The sequence below is a fragment of the Dipteris shenzhenensis genome, chromosome 10 (genome assembly GCF_047967505.1).
Source record: "Dipteris shenzhenensis isolate YYH24624 ecotype China chromosome 10, Dip_SZ_1.0, whole genome shotgun sequence".
NCBI lineage: Eukaryota > Viridiplantae > Streptophyta > Polypodiopsida > Gleicheniales > Dipteridaceae > Dipteris > Dipteris shenzhenensis.
Window position 1 is genome coordinate 56,858,589 of NC_141605.1, and position 15,043 is coordinate 56,873,631.

Here is a 15,043-nt window from a genome sequence, read left to right on the forward strand (position 1 = left end):
CAATGCAACAACACAAGTTCCAAAATGCACAAGTGACCTCAAGGCTAGATGAAATTCACAACACTGAACCTTTGGCACCAATCTAGGCACACCCCCTATGTCTGGTTGTCTACGTATGCATGATATTTCAGCTCAAAAGAGTAAATTCATCACACCAAAGCTCTATGGATTGAGTGTTAAGGTAGCGTTGCAGAGCTTCACATGGGGAAGAGTTTGCAGCTCTATATTCAGCTTCCATAATGAAGTTGCAATAGCAGGTTGCTTCTTGCATTTTCAAGTAATAATTCATGGTCTCAATACAAGATGTCCAAGTAGAACATTGAAAATCTTCCTAGTTCTAGTTATCTACCTTGAGTATTTGGAATAAGGGGGCATGGCTGCGGCTAGAGCACCACCTTCAGCTGTAAAGGGAGGCAGCCAAAACAATCTTCGAAACAAAATAGAAAACAAAGCATCCCATAAGCATCTAACATGTGGCGAAAGATTTAAAATCAGAAACCCCTCAACTTCTCCACATCAAATGGGCCACTTGATGACAATACTAGTGCTAACAAGTGTTATGTTGAACTTTTTTGGGGAAACCTTTTAATTTTTTCCAATGTGCCTTATATGATTGCTCATGTGCTGGTCTTACAACTGATATAGTATGAACTATTAGGAGACAGTAGCAAGTCAAGCAGGTCATCATCCGAAGGGTCCCCAAGATTGGTAGGAGGCTCTAGTTGGAGGGACCCATTGGATCTCGTACTATATAAGTCGAGCAAGGGCTCGTACCAGAGCGTCCCATCCTCCCCTGATCTGTGTAATGGCAGATGATGCAGTGCATCGGAGAGGGACTTCTGTCCTGGAGAACTATCTTGCCCAAAGTGTGTTGAGGGGATCCTCATCTATGGCCGACTAAGCTTCTCTCTTCCGGCCTTTGAGAAGGCTTCCTCAATCTTCTCTAGTTGTTGTCCTGCCCCTCACATATATGCTTCAAAACTGAAAGATGCCTTAATAGTTGGTCCTCTCTTTGGACGTGTTAGAGTTGAAGGATTTTACCTTGTGGGTGATCTCATAAAGTTACAACCTGTATTGTTTCTTTTGCCTTTAGATCATGAATTCGGATGCATTGCTGGATCATCTGGATATGTATTAACACACATGCATATTTGGTAAAGTGACATTTTGTCCAAGTTCGGTGATTATCCACTTTGCATGTGTTTCTTTGTTGGATCCTTTTTCTTGCACCCCTTGTCTCAGAACTGTTTGTTTGAGAGAGAATAAAATGATACAAATGAATATTGTTTTCTTCACTCTAGGTTTGGACTGCTTTTAATTAGTCTTCCTAGGTATTAGTCTTGATCGTCATTGAGTCTATCTTTTTCGAGAGAGAATAAAATGAATAATGTTTTCTTCATTCTAGGTTTGGACTGCGTTTAATTAGTCTTCTTAGGTACCTGTGTTGATCGTGAGTCTATCCTTGACCTCCAAAGCTTCTACAGAAACCTATGTATAATTGATGCTCATGAGTTCGCGAGTGTGTGCATGGTGGGATTATTTGTTTATGTAATTGTCTGCCCCCATTGTGGGAGTTTATAATATGATTGGGGATGTCTTTGTCGATCGTCTGCATGATGAGTTGGTAGATCTCACATCGACTATCATGATCTTTTACACCTGCATAATCATGAGTTCGGGCATGTGTGCTCATCAATCTTATATGTGTAAATGTGTTTTTCTTATCAGCTCTCATACAATAAGCCAAACCGAATTTTGAAGACATTTCATGAATCAACTTAAGGAAAGGATGATCTATTATCACTGTCTGCATTGCAAATAACATTTTGAGCCCCATTGCTCAGTAGTCGTTATTATTGAAATTACTAATTTATCTTCGAGCTTTGTGTTTTGCATTTTGATTGATGCCTTTATCTTTGCAGAGTATTGCAGTGGCCCCATTTGTGTTGGATTACAGTGGGGCACTTTTCCGCATGTACCCAGGTTTTCACTATATTTCCTGTGCTTTAATTTTGTAGGACAACTTTTGCTCTAGTTATCTGGTGTCTACTTGAGTTGCTGTTTCCGTCAATTTGTCTGCATAGAATTCATGCCAATTTTTTCGGGATGATAATTACAAAAGGTTATACAAATTCAGAAACATCTTTCTTTCTTTTCTTTTTTGTTGCTTTGTCTGTGTGCTCCTTGTTTTTTCTTTTTTCCGTCAGAAAATAGTGACTTTTGGTGCTACAGAGTTGAATTTTGTACATGATGTTTCCACTGTCAACAATACCTGAGGGATGAACAGGGTTAGCAGACCTTGTGGATGTTGAAGGTTTCTATCCAGGTGGTTGCAAACTCAGATGTTCTATGCTGCCATCTTGGGGGAGTGGTGTTGTCAACATTACTGACTGCATTTTCCCAAGCGAAGTTCTTACTGAAAGATGATTACACTTTTACGTTGTTGCCATAGAGAACCTATCAGTTTTGGCCTTAAACTAATTTGGGTCTCTGCTTCTATTCATGTGCTTGACAGATAGCAGAATGCCAACTGAGTCTTTGGTTTTCTTGATGTGCTGAACATTGTGACATGGATTATGCCAATCCTCAGGATGCATATATGTTACCTTCATCATTTACTCGATATAAAAACTGCTTGATTCTGAGAAAGAAAGAAATTTATTAGAGTCTTCGGAAGACCGATGGGTCTATGAGACTGAAAGAAAACTTGATACAAATCACAGTTAGGGTGGAGCTACTGAAACGAGCATCATCACCCGTGCTGAATCCTAAGTCTGATCATACATAATCAAATACATCTGGGTATGACAATGAAAAGAAAAAAAGACTGGAGCGGAGCGGAATCCTCCGTATGTCATGTCGCCCTAGCTGGTGCATAGCTGGTGATGGGGTGCTGGCGTCCGTCAAGGGGTCCTGTGCGCCCCGGTCTCCTGGAGGAGGCTTGACGTAAGACCAGAGCTACCGTGACTCCCGTGGGGCTAGACACTGGATGATCAATGTCACTCGATGGGAAGAACTCTGTGATCTTGCTCTGAGAGATGTCTGATGGTGTGGCCAAGCCCCGTCGCCTGAGTAAGTACTCTCTGTGTCGGAACCCCTCGTGAATGAATACCGCGAGACATCTCTGATCTGGGTAGGTGAGGAATTTGGAAAGGAGCCCGGAGCCGTCTCTGAAGAGACAGTGGTAGCGACCTCGGATCTCGTAGTACACTGGGCACCTAAAAATAAAATGCTCCTCCGACTCAACCTCTTGATAGTCGCACAATATGCAGATGCGATGCTCCCTGGGGATCCCCTCTGCTCTATCGCTCTCTATGCGGAGGCGGTGTGATGATACTCCGATGGAGATCCGTAGTGAGTGAGGCATATGAAGCTCAGTGTACCTCGGTGGTGTGATGAATCCCTCCTCCGAAATACGAAGACAGTAATCTCTATAGAAACTTAGCTTCACTGGGAGCTCCCTCGGCTCCAACCAGGTCTTGAAGGTGTGTAGCTACAGGAGATCGTCTCGAATGACCTGGTTGGTGTGTGGTCCAATCGGGATGGTGGGTGGAGTACCGGAGGGGCATCTAAAGTGTACTGAAAAGGAGGTATCCTATCGATGTGAAACTCTAGTCTGACAAACCATCGAGAGTGAGAAAAGGACAGGCACAAGTCTTACCAAATGTAATGGGGCTTTGTATTATTGTGATGAGATGGTACATCACATTTTGATGTAGAGGGTGCAAAGGTTGCCTTTGTACTTTGGAAGATGCTTGTCTATTGATGCCATGAATTAGGGCATGACTTTGTTAATCTATTAAACACCAGAGTCTTTAGAAATCTGAAGTAGTGTCTCGATGTGTACAATAGTCTGTTTGTGTGTGTTGAGGTTAAAGAACCCCTGAAGCTGAATTTCCTCATTGGATTTCATGTAAAATTTCTCTAGATAGATTCTAGGGACATATAAATGTTTAAGAGCTCCGGAACAAAGTGATAATGGACTTCGATGTGCTTTGCAATTGCAATGCAACCCGTGCATGGGAGACGGGGTTCTTTGCAATTGCAATGCAACTCGAATCCTCTTGAAGCACCTCCATGTCTTCAAGAATCCCTCTAAACCATAATTCTTCACCTACCACAATACAAGCCGCCTTGTACTGTGCCTCTGTAGAAGAAAGAGTGACTGTTGGCTGTTTCTTGCGTAGCCATGTTGGAATTATATCTATAATTCAGCAGTGACCAATGTAATATAATAAGTTAGTTAGGGGCACTTTTCCCTCATTTAGAGGTTTTTCCCCCTAACTGCAGTTAGTTCACTAACTATGGTTAGTGACTACTAAGGTTTTGTCACTATGACAAAACCTTATCTACACTACTTTGTGTTGTACTCTTTACACTCTATTGAGCAACTACAGCTTCCAAGCTTTCGACTCTCTCCCTCTCTCTAGCTCTCATTCTCTCCGTTTCCTTCAATTGGTATCAGAGCAGGTTCTAGGCTCGTGTGCCCTCAGCTCCTTCTTCATACCAGTGCTTTACCTTCAGCTCCAGCCCGCTCCAATCCGTCCGTACAGTCCGTACGACTGTACGGAAGCCTTACAAAGGTTTCGCCATTTGCCGCGCTGTACTTCGCCGTACACCGTATACCGTACAGCGCCGTACTTCGTCGTACCTGCGAAAAGTTGCGTCATCTGCGCCGTACTTCGCCGTATCTGCGCGTCGTACATCGTACAGCGCCGTACACCGTGGACATATACCGTACGCCGTCGTGGTCACCGTACCTGTCGACGCTGTACATCCCGTACGGTGCCGTACAAACTGTACGGCATCTCCGTACAGTATTCAGTACAGTAAATCTGTACTGAATCTGCTTCAGTACAGCAGCAGGTATCTTCTTGGTTTTGGACAAGAGATTTGGCAGGTGATTTTTGGCAGGTCATCTTTGATTTGGCAAGTGATCTTTGGCAGGCTAAGTTTGCAGACAGCCATTGTTTGGCTAAGTATTCTGCAAGAACATTTGGAACATTTTGCAGATTGAAGCCATTGCAATCATTGGGCAAGTTTGAAGCTATCACAAGAGCAAAATTGCAGATTTGTCTGAAATTTGGGGCTTTTGTATTAAAATTGCAGATTTGGGGCTTTTGGCATTTTTACCCCTTTCTGGCTGCAATTTCTAGCCACAAATTGGGGCTTTTGTGTTTGGAGAGCATTTTTTGGAGTATTCTGTACATACTGCCTTTCTTGGAGTGTTTGGAACACTTTTGGCAGATTTTGGAGAGTGTTTTATGCTTGGACAGATTTCTGACAGCTCAAGTGCAGAAATCTAAGTTGCATATACAGCCCGTTCTTGGGTGTGGTTTTTGGGAGTTGTGCATTTTATTCCCAGTAAGGGAATTCAGCTTTGTATCTGCTTCAATTCCTTTTTCAGATATGGCCCATCAAAATCAGAATGATTTTCAGTTCGGTGGTCTTTCTCAGGAAGACAAATTGGATGGTACCAACTACTCCCTCTGGAGTTTCATGGTACGTAATATTCTGATTTCTCGCAATTTATGGGATTATGTCAATGGGGATGAAATCCGACCAGCAGATATTGCACCTGCTACCCCTCCTCACCAAGGAGGTGGAAGAGGTCGTGCACAAGGTGCAGCTGCAGGACAAGTTGTTGGTGCAGCTACAGTTAATACTCCTGAGCAAAAGAGATGGGATTCACGGGATGCCTTAGCCTTGTCTTGCATCTCTCTTTCAGTGAAAAGATCAATCATTCCGCATATCCGGTCGTGTAAGACCTCCAGGGCAGCGTGGGATATTTTGGAAAGCATGTATGCAGCACGGAATGATGCTAGGGTGTCTTTTTTAAAAAGAGAGTTGAGCAATACACATATGGAGGAGGGTGACTCCATGTCAGCCCACCTCACTAAGCTACAGGATCTCAGAGAGCAGTTGTTAAATATAGATGAAATTATTCCTGATTCAGAGATGATTACAACCACTCTGAATTCTCTTCCTGAGTCTTATCTCAGCTTTCATACTTCGCTGAATTTATCATTGAGGGGGGGTGCAAATCCTCTTTCTTTTCATGAGCTGATAGGACTTCTGCTTCAGGAAGAGCAGACTAGGAAAAATTTGGCTTCACGTGCAGGTGAACAAGCCATGCTCTCAAAATTCAAATCAAAAACAAAGGGACAGGCAAAAACAGCAGCAAATCAGCCTTCCAGTGGGTCAGGACAGCCTTCACAAAAGGCTAAAAGTGATGCAAGCAAGCCCAAAAAGAAGGGTTTCTGTCACTACTGCAAAAAGCCAGGTCATCACATAGCAGAATGCAGGAAAAGGATTGCAAAGGAAAAGAAAAACAGCTCAGGAATGGCTGTTTCAGATTCAGCCCCTTGTGCATCTGACAGTGGGGATGCTGCAGCCAACTTTGTTGGTCAAGATTATGCCTTTTTATCTTGCATTTCTGATTCTAGGTTGGCTGTTCCAGATGATCGGGATAGTACAACTTCTTGCAGTGATGATACATATGCATTTTTGACTTGCAGTTTTGACTCTCCTTCAGATGCATCTGCTTTCAGTGTTGATGAAACACTGAACACATGGTATTTTGACAGCGGTGCATCCAAGCACATCACTTCGAGGAAGTGTCTCTTTACTTCCTTGCATCCACCCCCTGTTGGTAAGAAAGTCACTTGTGCCAACAACTCCTCATATTCAGTACGTGGCACAGGAGAAGTTGAGCTCACTGCATTTGATGGCTCAATTTTCAGACTTTCTGATGTTTTATATGTGCCTGGCATAACCAAAAACCTCCTTTCAGTGTCCACTCTTAACAGAGATGGATTTCAGGTCATCTTTGAGGATGACAAATGTGCTGTCCGGGACAGGGAAGCTAACTATGCCTTAATGTTATCTGGTACTCTACTGCGTGGGCTTTTTCAGCTTGATATTTTTCAGAAAAGAGCAGCTCATGCTTTGGCAATTTCTTCCCCTACAGTTGCCATGCAAAATGCAGAATTATGGCATGCCAGATATGGCCACATGCATTACAACAGCTTAATGACACTTCAGAAATTTTCAATGGTTGATGCATTGCCACCTCTTGAGATACCTCCTCCACATGCCTGTGAAGGGTGCATTTTAGGTAAAATGCATAGATTTCCCTTCAAGAAGGATGGTTCAGTTAAAGCTGTTCGCAAATTGCAGCTTATACACAGTGATGTCTGTGGTCCCATGAGGACTCCTTCATTGGGTGGTCATCTCTACTTTGTCACATTTATTGATGACTACTCCAATTTTACTTGGGTTTATGGGCTGAAAAAGAAATCTGAAGTGTTCACAGTGTTTAAACATTTTTCAGCCATGGTTGAAAATGAAACCGGGCTCAAGATACAGATATTACGCACGGATAGAGGTGGGGAATACCTATCTGCAGAATTTAATGCTTTCCTCAAACAAAAGGGTATTGTGCATCAGCTCACAGTCAGGCTGACCCCTCAGCAAAATGGTAAAGCTGAGAGGAAAAATAGAACCCTCATGGAAATGGACAGATGTATGCTGAAAAGCAAACACATGCCTCATAAATTCTGGTTAGAGGGTTTGATGTGTGCCAATTACATTTTGAACAGGGCTCCCACTAAGGCTTTAAAAACAAAAACTCCTTTTGAGGTCTGGAATGACAGGAAGCCTTCAGTGGATCACTTCCGAGTCTTTGGATGCCTTGCCTATGCACATGTGCCAGTTGAATTTAGGCACAAATTGTCAGATAAAGCCATCAAATGCATATTTGTTGGATACAGTGCAGAAAGCAAGGGGTATCGTCTCTACAATCCTGCTACACGCAAAATCATTGTAAGTAGAGATGTGATATTTTCTGAAAATTCAGCTTACACTCAGGCTGATTTTCAAATGCCTTCACCTTCAGAAGATGTATTTCAAGGGTTGCTACCCATTGCTTTGGGTTCCCCTGCTGATTTTTCTGATCCAAATCAGAATTTACAGCAACCTTCAAATGCTTCAGTTCCGCCACGGGATGTCATGCCTCCTCCACAGGAAGTGGAACAAGTGGTACAGCAAGAAATTGCAGACATACATGCAGCAAAAACAGTCCCAAACTGGCTGTTACAGACTCTCCGGGAGAGTAAACTTGATGCCCCGTTACCTGGCAGGACTCGCAGTGCAGCAAGGCACATGGAAGGTGCTAATTCAGTGGAATCAGCATATGCAGGTACTCTCCTTGATGAAGAGGAGCCTGCCACATTTGAAGAGGCACAAGGTAATGTGCATTGGATGAATGCCATGCACGATGAGTTGCAGTCCATTGCCAAAAATCAGACTTGGGATGTTGTGGACTTGCCACAGGGTAAACATGCTATTGGCACACGATGGGTATTTAAAGTCAAACGGAAGCCAGATGGCTCCATTGACAGATATAAAGCCAGGCTGGTTGCTAAAGGCTATGCTCAGAAAAAGGGCATAGATTATGAGGAGACTTTTGCTCCTACATCCCGGATGACCACCATCCGATCAGTAATTGCAATGGCTGCACATTTTGAGTGGAATGTTCATCAGTTGGACATCAAAACAGCCTTCTTAAATGGGGACTTGCTGGAAGAGGTGTATGTCAAACCACCTCCGGGTTTTGGAATTACAGCAAATGCACTTCAAGTCTGCAAGCTTAATAAAGCTTTATATGGGCTGAAACAGGCCCCTCGTGCATGGTATGCCAAAATACATGCCTTTTTGACCAGCAAGGGGCTGCACAATAGTCCTACTGAGAGCACCCTCTACATCAAGATGGATGGGGGGGAAATATTAGTCATCCTTCTTTATGTTGATGACTTACTGCTCACAGGGTCCAATGACGACAAAATTGCAGATTTCAAAACTGATTTGCAGACCCACTTTGATATGTCAGATTTGGGGCTGCTTCATTTTTATTTGGGGATCCAGTTCTCTCATGAGAGACGTGGCACTGTTATGTCTCAGTCCAAGTATGTTCAGAAACTTTTGGACAGATTTAACATGCAAGAGTGTAAGCCCATATCTACTCCTATGGAACCGGGGCTGAAACTCACAATGCATGATGCAGGAGAATCAGTTGATGCCACACTTTACAGTCAAGCTGTTGGATGCCTCATATATCTCTGCAATACTAGGCCTGATATTCAGTTTGCAGTATCTCAGGTGAGCAGGTATATGCACAGCCCTAAAACTATGCATTGGCAGGCAGTTAAGCGCATCTTCCGTTATTTGCAAGGCACCAAGTCTTTTGGCTTACTATTTCACAGGGGGGGTGACTTGCAGATGCATGCCTACAGTGATTCAGATTGGGCTGGTGATTATGACACTAGGCAGTCCACTAGTGGCAATTGTTTCTTTTTGGGAAAATCTTGCATTTCATGGCTAAGCAAGAAACAATCTACAGTGGCTACCTCATCATGTGAAGCTGAGTACAGGGCAGCTTTCACAGCAACAGTGGAATGTGTCTGGCTGAGACGTTTATTTGCTGATCTTCATCTGTCTTTGGAGGGTCCTTCTCCAATTCTCACTGATAGTCAGAGTGCCATTGCAGTGGCAAAGAATCCAGTGTTTCATGCTCGCACGAAGCACATTGAGGTTCACTATCACTACGTCAGAGAGAAGTTACATGCAGGAGAGATCAGTATGATCTTTGTGTCCACACATGTCAACGTTGCAGATATCTTCACCAAAGCACTACCACGTGAGAAGTTCGAGGCATTTCGCAGTGCCCTGAACTTATATCCGTTTGGTGATCGATCAGCCTTGTACATGACATTGGCACTGCAGGGGGGTGTTGGAATTATATCTATAATTCAGCAGTGACCAATGTAATATAATAAGTTAGTTAGGGGCACTTTTCCCTCATTTAGAGGTTTTTCCCCCTAACTGCAGTTAGTTCACTAACTATGGTTAGTGACTACTAAGGTTTTGTCACTATGACAAAACCTTATCTACACTACTTTGTGTTGTACTCTTTACACTCTATTGAGCAACTACAGCTTCCAAGCTTTCGACTCTCTCCCTCTCTCTAGCTCTCATTCTCTCCGTTTCCTTCAAGCCAATGAAATGACCCCTGAAGCAAGAATGAAACAATAGCCAGAAGTTGAACGTCGGCTATCACAGTCACCTGCCCAATCTGAGTCACATAAACCACTCAACTCTAATCCTATGCCATATGTGATACCATAGGTGCTACTACCCTTCAGCACGTGTAATCCTGCCTTCCAGTGATTCTCCCTGGGTTTCAAAGAAAACTGACAGAGCACACCAACGGAATAGTTTGGCCTAGTATTGGGTAGACAGAGCAAATTTCATACCAACCTCCAATACATGCTGGCATCTATAAGCTGAAAAGTCTCCTGAGCACTCAGCTTCAGCCCAATCTCCATTGGCATCATGGCCTCCTTGCAGTCCTCCATGTGGAACTGCTTCAATATCTCACAAGATGAAGATGTTGTGTTCTTTCTACTTGACTTCTATCCCAAGGAAGTATTGAAGAAGACCGAGATCCGTCATCTCAAACTCCTTCATCAAATGTTTCTTGACATGCGAGATCTTCTTCTTGTGATCACATGTTAAGTATCAAGCCATCTACATAAAGATTCTCATCAACCTTCTCTCTCCCCCCTCTGAGAGGAGATATAGGCTAGCATCTGATGGACTTCAACTCAACCCAATTTTGTTGAAGAAGTCGTTAATGTGATGGTACTATGCTCTAGGGCTTTCTTTAAACTACAAGCTTGAGAAGCGGAACCTGGAACTTGAAAACCTTGAGGTTGATCCACATATATCTCCTCACGCAAGTTCCCGTTAAGAAATGCATATTTCATATCCTTTTGAAAGATGGACCACCCATGATGGGCAGCCAAGGTTATCAATGTCCGAATGGTCACCATCTGAGCTATATGAGCAAAGATCTCATCAAAGTCGAGACCCTCTGCCTAAGCATACCCCTTCACCTCCAACTTGTGAAGTTCCAAGCTTTCCAAGAATGCAAATGTGTGCAATGCATGCAGAATTTGAATGCCAATTGGATCCCTCCAATGGGGGAAGAGCGCCCTCGTGACAGTACTTGGGGATCTATTACAGCTACACACATTTGGGACCTGGTTGGAATTGAGTTTACTCCCAATGAAGCTTAGCTTCTACAGAGATCACTTCTTACATATCACAGTGGAGGGTTTCATTGACCCACGAGGATACACACAGATTCACCTACCCCACTCGTTGGGGATCCCTTTTGAGCAATTCCGGGTCTCTTCACACAGACTTCGTATCGAGAGCGACAGAGCAGAGTGACTATCCAGGGAGAGGCGCATATGCACACTGTGTGACATGGAGGAGATTGAGACAGAGAAGCATTTCATCTTTAGGTGTCGTGTTTACTATGAGATCCGAGGGCGTTTCTATTGCCTCTTCAGAGATAGCTATGGGATTTTGGCTCATTTCCTCTCCTACCCAGACCAGCGGTGTTTGGCAGGTTTCATTCATGAGGTACTTAGACACCGCGAGAAGGTACTCCGAGCACGAAGATAAGAGCAGACTTCTTCCTCAGCTGATCCCTCTTAGAGCTCTATCACAGAGTTCTTTCAGCCAGATCACATGGACACCCACGAGATGAGGCCTCGACCTCGACATGACCGTGACCCGGACCCTGTGACCCGACAGCTCAAACAAAGGGTTGACACATAGATCACATTTGGGGACATCCCCTCCTTGTTTAGAGTCGGAGCCCAACCGACGGGGTCATAGTAGCCCTAGTTAGACGCAGAGCTACGACCAAGAGACGTGTCAGGACTGCACCTTTGCATGGACGACAACACTCTATTGCCGACTCCATCCCTCCACTGCCTCATCCATCATGATGTCCTGCTGGTGCTGCTGATGATGATGCTGAGATTAATATATATTCGACCATCGACATGACTATGTTGTACTTAGGACTTAGTACTGCCATTCTGTATTTTTTGCATTTTGCATTGGTGTGGATGCTCGTTTAGTAGCTCCACTACCACGGCTCGTTGTATCGGGTTTTTCACAGTCTCATAGACCCATCGGTCTTCCGAAGACTTTAATAAACTTTCTTTCTTTCTTGCGTACGCTTTTCTCTTTTACTTGTGCATTTGCATCTCCTCTTCATAATCGGCAAACAATCTTCTCTTGATAATACACGATCTCTTCAAGTTCTGGTTCCTCCTAATGCTGAATATTAAAAAATGCAAGAGTACCACTGCAGTGCCTCTTCAATATCGCTTCATGCTCAGAATCCTATTCTGAATACCAAGTTGCTGAAATCTCTTCATAATAACTTGCTCAATAAGCTGAAACATATTCTCGACAAATTGGTCACTATTAAAAAGATTCTCAAACCCGAATGTGTTATTGAACTAGGTAGACCTGGACCATAGATGATTTTGCGATGGAGAATTGCCTAGTCATATAGAAACTATAGATCATCAATATCTTTTTCCAACTCTTCTATTTCAGCCCTATTCATCCTATAAGATGTTCTATATGGAGGAGACAATCCTTTATTCTCTATCCATACTGTTAGAAACATGGAGAGAGAGAGAGAGAGAGAGAGAGAGAGAGAAGCATGTAGAAACCATGAAGGCTTTCATTCATTCATCAAGTATATTAAGATAAGTGAAGTACAAGCCTTATATAGGCTACTCACTCACACACTAGTACCTCGTGCATCTGGGATAAGTCCCATAATGACACGTGGCACTCGCACATGACTCACACACATGAACTAGTACTAGATCACCTAGTACTACATACCAACACATCACACCAACACACTCTGTGGCTATGATATCTCCAACACCCCCCTTCAGAGCAAAGAGTGTGAGACCCAACACGTAAAGAGTAGATCGATCCCCCCTCCACTGCAATACTGCAAATAGCAAGTCCAACTAATGCCTCCCGTGTGATAGGGACTTCTCAGTCAACTTGCGACCGGCAAGGGTAGACCATGACTCGTCATCCTCCCCCCTTACTTTGAGCTGGGTGGTCAATACCATCAAACCAAAGTAAAAGACAATACATCATTTTGGGGGACAACCCAAGGCAGAGTACCTCTTATTGACTCCAAGTACATTCAATTTAGAGGGACAACTCAAGGCTGAGAAACTTTATTGACGCAACACAAAAACACATAGAGCTAAACATCATTCACCACCTCAAAGAGGAATAGAAACCCAGTATAGCTGCTTATGCTTGGGCACTGATGACGACATAAGTGTTGCTTTGCTTGCTAAGTATGTCTTTCTTTTGCTTTTCATAAAAGTTTTTGTTTCTCTCTTTTTTTTTTCTTCTCTTTCATTTTCTCTTTTATTTTCTGTGTAGATTTTTTGTCTTTAGAACAACAAAAACTCTCCCATCAAACGTTTTAATGCTGAAAAACTCTTTTTCAGACATGGAAGAGGATGCCATGATGCAAATGAAACAAAAATCCCAAATGCTAGTGCTTACAAGAGAGAATCACACCAAATACCAGGTGCACCCAAATGTGTATGCCACAATAGAGTGAAATATCACCAAAACTCATGTCTCAAAGCATCTGACTCATGTGCATATACTATGCATCCATATGAGCAAATCTGGCCCAAAAGAAAATGCCAACTGCAATGGTAATCCAAAATGCCAGTAAGTGCCAAATGGCTCAAGCATAAACACTGTCCATGGGCATATGCATCAATAATATCTCATCCAAGAGAGCATAACACTATCAGTGCATCGCCTGCAATGTGTCAAAGCTGTCCCTCAGCACAAAATCGCATCCATGTGCAAAGCGTCCATAAAAATAGCATCCCACAAGGCAAGATGGGCCTATCAACACATCCAATAAGGACCACAAATTTGTATGATTGGACTTATTCTAGTCTTACAAAGGTATATATCATCTACCACCTGAGAGAGGAATAGATCATGCAACAAAGCAGATGAAGCTTCCTGCTCAGGTCCAGAAGATGTAGCATAAATATCCTTGAGCTTGTCGAGGTTCTCCTTGGATGAAGTATTGAGGTCAAGTTGATGAAGCAATTTGTTGACCAACCTCACAACAATCAGCGCCAGTGCTTTGTCATGCTGTTCATCCCAAGCTGAGAGTTGTGCTAAGGGGTCTTCACCACGAGGAGGAGGCTCCACAGTATCAATCTGAGGTAGCAAAGCCAGCAAGCTGAAAAGGATAACCAGCAAATAAAGGAGCTTGTCTAGGACTCTGAAATGACTCAGCAGCTTGAGAAATGCGCGAATAAATGTGTCCAACTGCTGGTGGATGACTTGGGAGATGCCAAAATGCAAACCCTAATGAAAAGCAGCAAGAACCCGCCTAAAAATGGAGAACTGAATGAACCCGAATAAAAAACCAGCAAGTATATGCCTCGAAATGTAGAACTAAGAGTTGCAGTAGGTCTGGACTCCTCAGAACAGCTCACCACAGCACTTTGAAGTACAAAAACTGGTAGTCCACGTGGTAGGTGGCTCCCTAGAACAATTCGAAATGGAGTAACAAGCCTCCACAATGCAAACTGATTGTTTTAGAAGAGCTGGAGGCTAAGAATAGCTTGAAGGTGACTGGAAAAGCAGCTCCAAGGTGATTTAGGGTTTCAAAATGTTGGAGCGGATGAGGAAAACACTCGAAAACACCTCTGATGTAGACGGTTATGCGGCAGCAGCACCAAAACAACTCGAAAATGCCTCCAAAAGTGATGAAAATGTGCAGCCAATGCCCATGCCCCATGGGCAGTTGTCTTTCCTACAATAGCCTGCAAACCCTATAAACGGAATGGAACAGCTCTAAAAAGGGTCGAAAATCCACACGTGCAGGCGGCTCTTGGTAGGCATGTCAACCAGCAGGCTGTGGAGAGGCTGAATGGGACGAAATGAACACAAGAAGCTGCAAAACAGAGGCGAAATCAAGGTAGCAAAGATGGCGGCTGTGCAGAAACCCTAAATGGGTGGAAGGCAGCTGAAAAGAGACGGAAATGAAGCTGAATCTGAGGCAGAAATGAGCAGGGCCGAGGCAGCTTTTGCAGGAAGA

At 43.5% G+C, this 15,043-nt stretch overlaps 1 protein-coding gene across 1 annotated transcript in view; it reads left to right on the forward strand.

The window, feature by feature from the left end:
- The window catches only part of LPA3 (Low PSII Accumulation 3), a 71,600-nt gene that overhangs the window by 31,678 nt on the left and 24,879 nt on the right, over positions 1-15,043 (forward strand). Inside the window, exon 10 of the mRNA XM_087380463.1 lies at positions 1,923-1,983. Coding sequence (XP_087236589.1) covers positions 1,923-1,983 — 61 coding nt within the window. The remainder of the gene's footprint in view (positions 1-1,922; positions 1,984-15,043) is intronic.